Source organism: Austrofundulus limnaeus, unplaced genomic scaffold (assembly GCF_001266775.1).
Source record: "Austrofundulus limnaeus strain Quisiro unplaced genomic scaffold, Austrofundulus_limnaeus-1.0 Scaffold181, whole genome shotgun sequence".
NCBI lineage: Eukaryota > Metazoa > Chordata > Actinopteri > Cyprinodontiformes > Rivulidae > Austrofundulus > Austrofundulus limnaeus.
This window is the reverse complement of record NW_013952583.1, coordinates 374,724-376,462: the sequence shown is the minus strand read 5'-3', so window position 1 is coordinate 376,462 and position 1,739 is coordinate 374,724. Positions and strand designations below refer to the sequence as shown.

The following is a 1,739-nucleotide window of genomic DNA, read 5'->3' as shown; positions in this document are numbered from 1 at the left end:
ACTTACTTACTTACTTACTTACTTACTTACTTACTTACTTACTTACTTACTTACTTACTTACTTACCTACTATGCCCATCACTGTTGTTAACCTAAAACTACACTGTTATGAAGCTGTGCTGAAGGTTATTTAAAAACATTTCTAATTTTAAATATGTGCTCTCATTTCCAGTTTACCTTTTGGCTCTAAAGATTCTTTATTTCTTAGATTTTATTTTAGTTAAGATYGTTGAAAAGGGATTTCCAGTATTTTTTTCCCAGTATTGCTCCTTTTAGGGTTGTTTTTGGTTCACATTTAAATATTTGTCTTTACTAATCCCTAAAGAAAAATCTACACGTTTCCTAATCAACATTTGGTACTGTTGTTAATATGGACCTTATTTTTTTTTAAACATTCCTGCATTAATAGACGAGACTCCGTCTTGGTTTGGTTCTCTGATGAGTTGAGGAATTACTGTAATGTTTTATCGTAGAAGAAACCAACAACAGTTGAGTTAAMAAATTAAACTAGATGCCACTTACTTTTGTGTTGCAAACAATATAAAATTTGTWAAGTCTGAGATGTTATTTAAAGTTTTTTTTTTCATTTGCAAAGTTCAGGATCATGGTCTCACTGGCCTCACTGCAAACCCAACAACAACAAAAGCCCAGGAATCCCCCCTAAAAAATACAAACAAGTTAAATATAATCATCAATCATCAAAGTATTGTTTCAGTATTTTTGACTTCCATGTCATCAGGGCTTTAAATGTTCGTATAATAAACTTCTACACACCTGCCCGGGAAGAAAAACTCGTTCACGCACAAAGACCTCAAACTGGGCCAATTACTGGTCCTGCTGGGCGTCATCCGGCTGATAGCCTCAGGCCTGACAATGACAGCAAGCACAGGAAAAAAAATGGCAGGGAGCCTGGAGGGAGGAACGACAGGCTGGGGGGTGGTGGTGGGCATTCAGGAGCTCTCCAATTAAACGTCCATTCAGGAGACAACCCCCAGCAGGGCTGCGGAGAGGCTGAAGTTTCRTTTTGGTGTTTGATCAGAACATCTATACCACTTTAACAAATTAAKGCACACCCTGATTTATCTGGTTTAGAGCCAACACTGAATGTTTTTCTCCCTTTAATTATCCTAYCAGAAAACAGCCCAGAAATGTAGTGCCTGCACTGCTATTAAAACAGGCCGTCTAACTGTAAGTGTGTGTGGTTTACCTTCAGGTCGGGCTGAATATTTTAATCCAGAAAGCCAGCAGCCTCAGTCCAGCCACCAGGCTTCTGGTGCAGAGGTTCATCCCGTTCCCTGCAGTGGGTAAGTTCGAAAARCTTAGGCCCAATTTCAATATATAGGTTTTATTTTCATTCAAACAGTTTGCCTAAACTTTATCTGCATTTTGCTGTATTATTAAACATTTGTGCTTATGGTGTTGAATAAATTACACAAGTTTTTTTTAAATTTCTCWGTGCTGTTAATACCTTTCACTGTTCTGAGATCCGAATCAGTTTCTGTGTGAAAGCCAAGAAGCAAGAAAAGCGTTATTCCTCTGTTTCGTCCCGCTCCTCGCGGTCCGTTTTCGTCTCCGCGGGGTTAGAGACGTGCTGAGAGCTCGCTTTGTCGKATGTGTGCGGAGCCACAAAGCTGATTTTCATGCCGCCTCCCCGCAGCACAATCACACCCAGGGGTAAAAAACCCGTGTCCCACAATGCCCCGGGTTGCTGGCTCGTAATTAAATTGTTTGCCTGCCCA

General features: G+C 40.1%; 1 protein-coding gene across 1 annotated transcript in view; it reads left to right on the top strand.

Moving 5' to 3' along the window:
* Positions 1 to 1,739, top strand: part of sfxn5a (sideroflexin 5a) — a gene marked incomplete in the record, with an annotated part of 43,810 nt that overhangs the window by 16,394 nt on the left and 25,677 nt on the right. Inside the window, 1 exon segment of the mRNA XM_014018016.1 lies at positions 1,214 to 1,304. Coding sequence (XP_013873470.1) covers positions 1,214 to 1,304 — 91 coding nt within the window.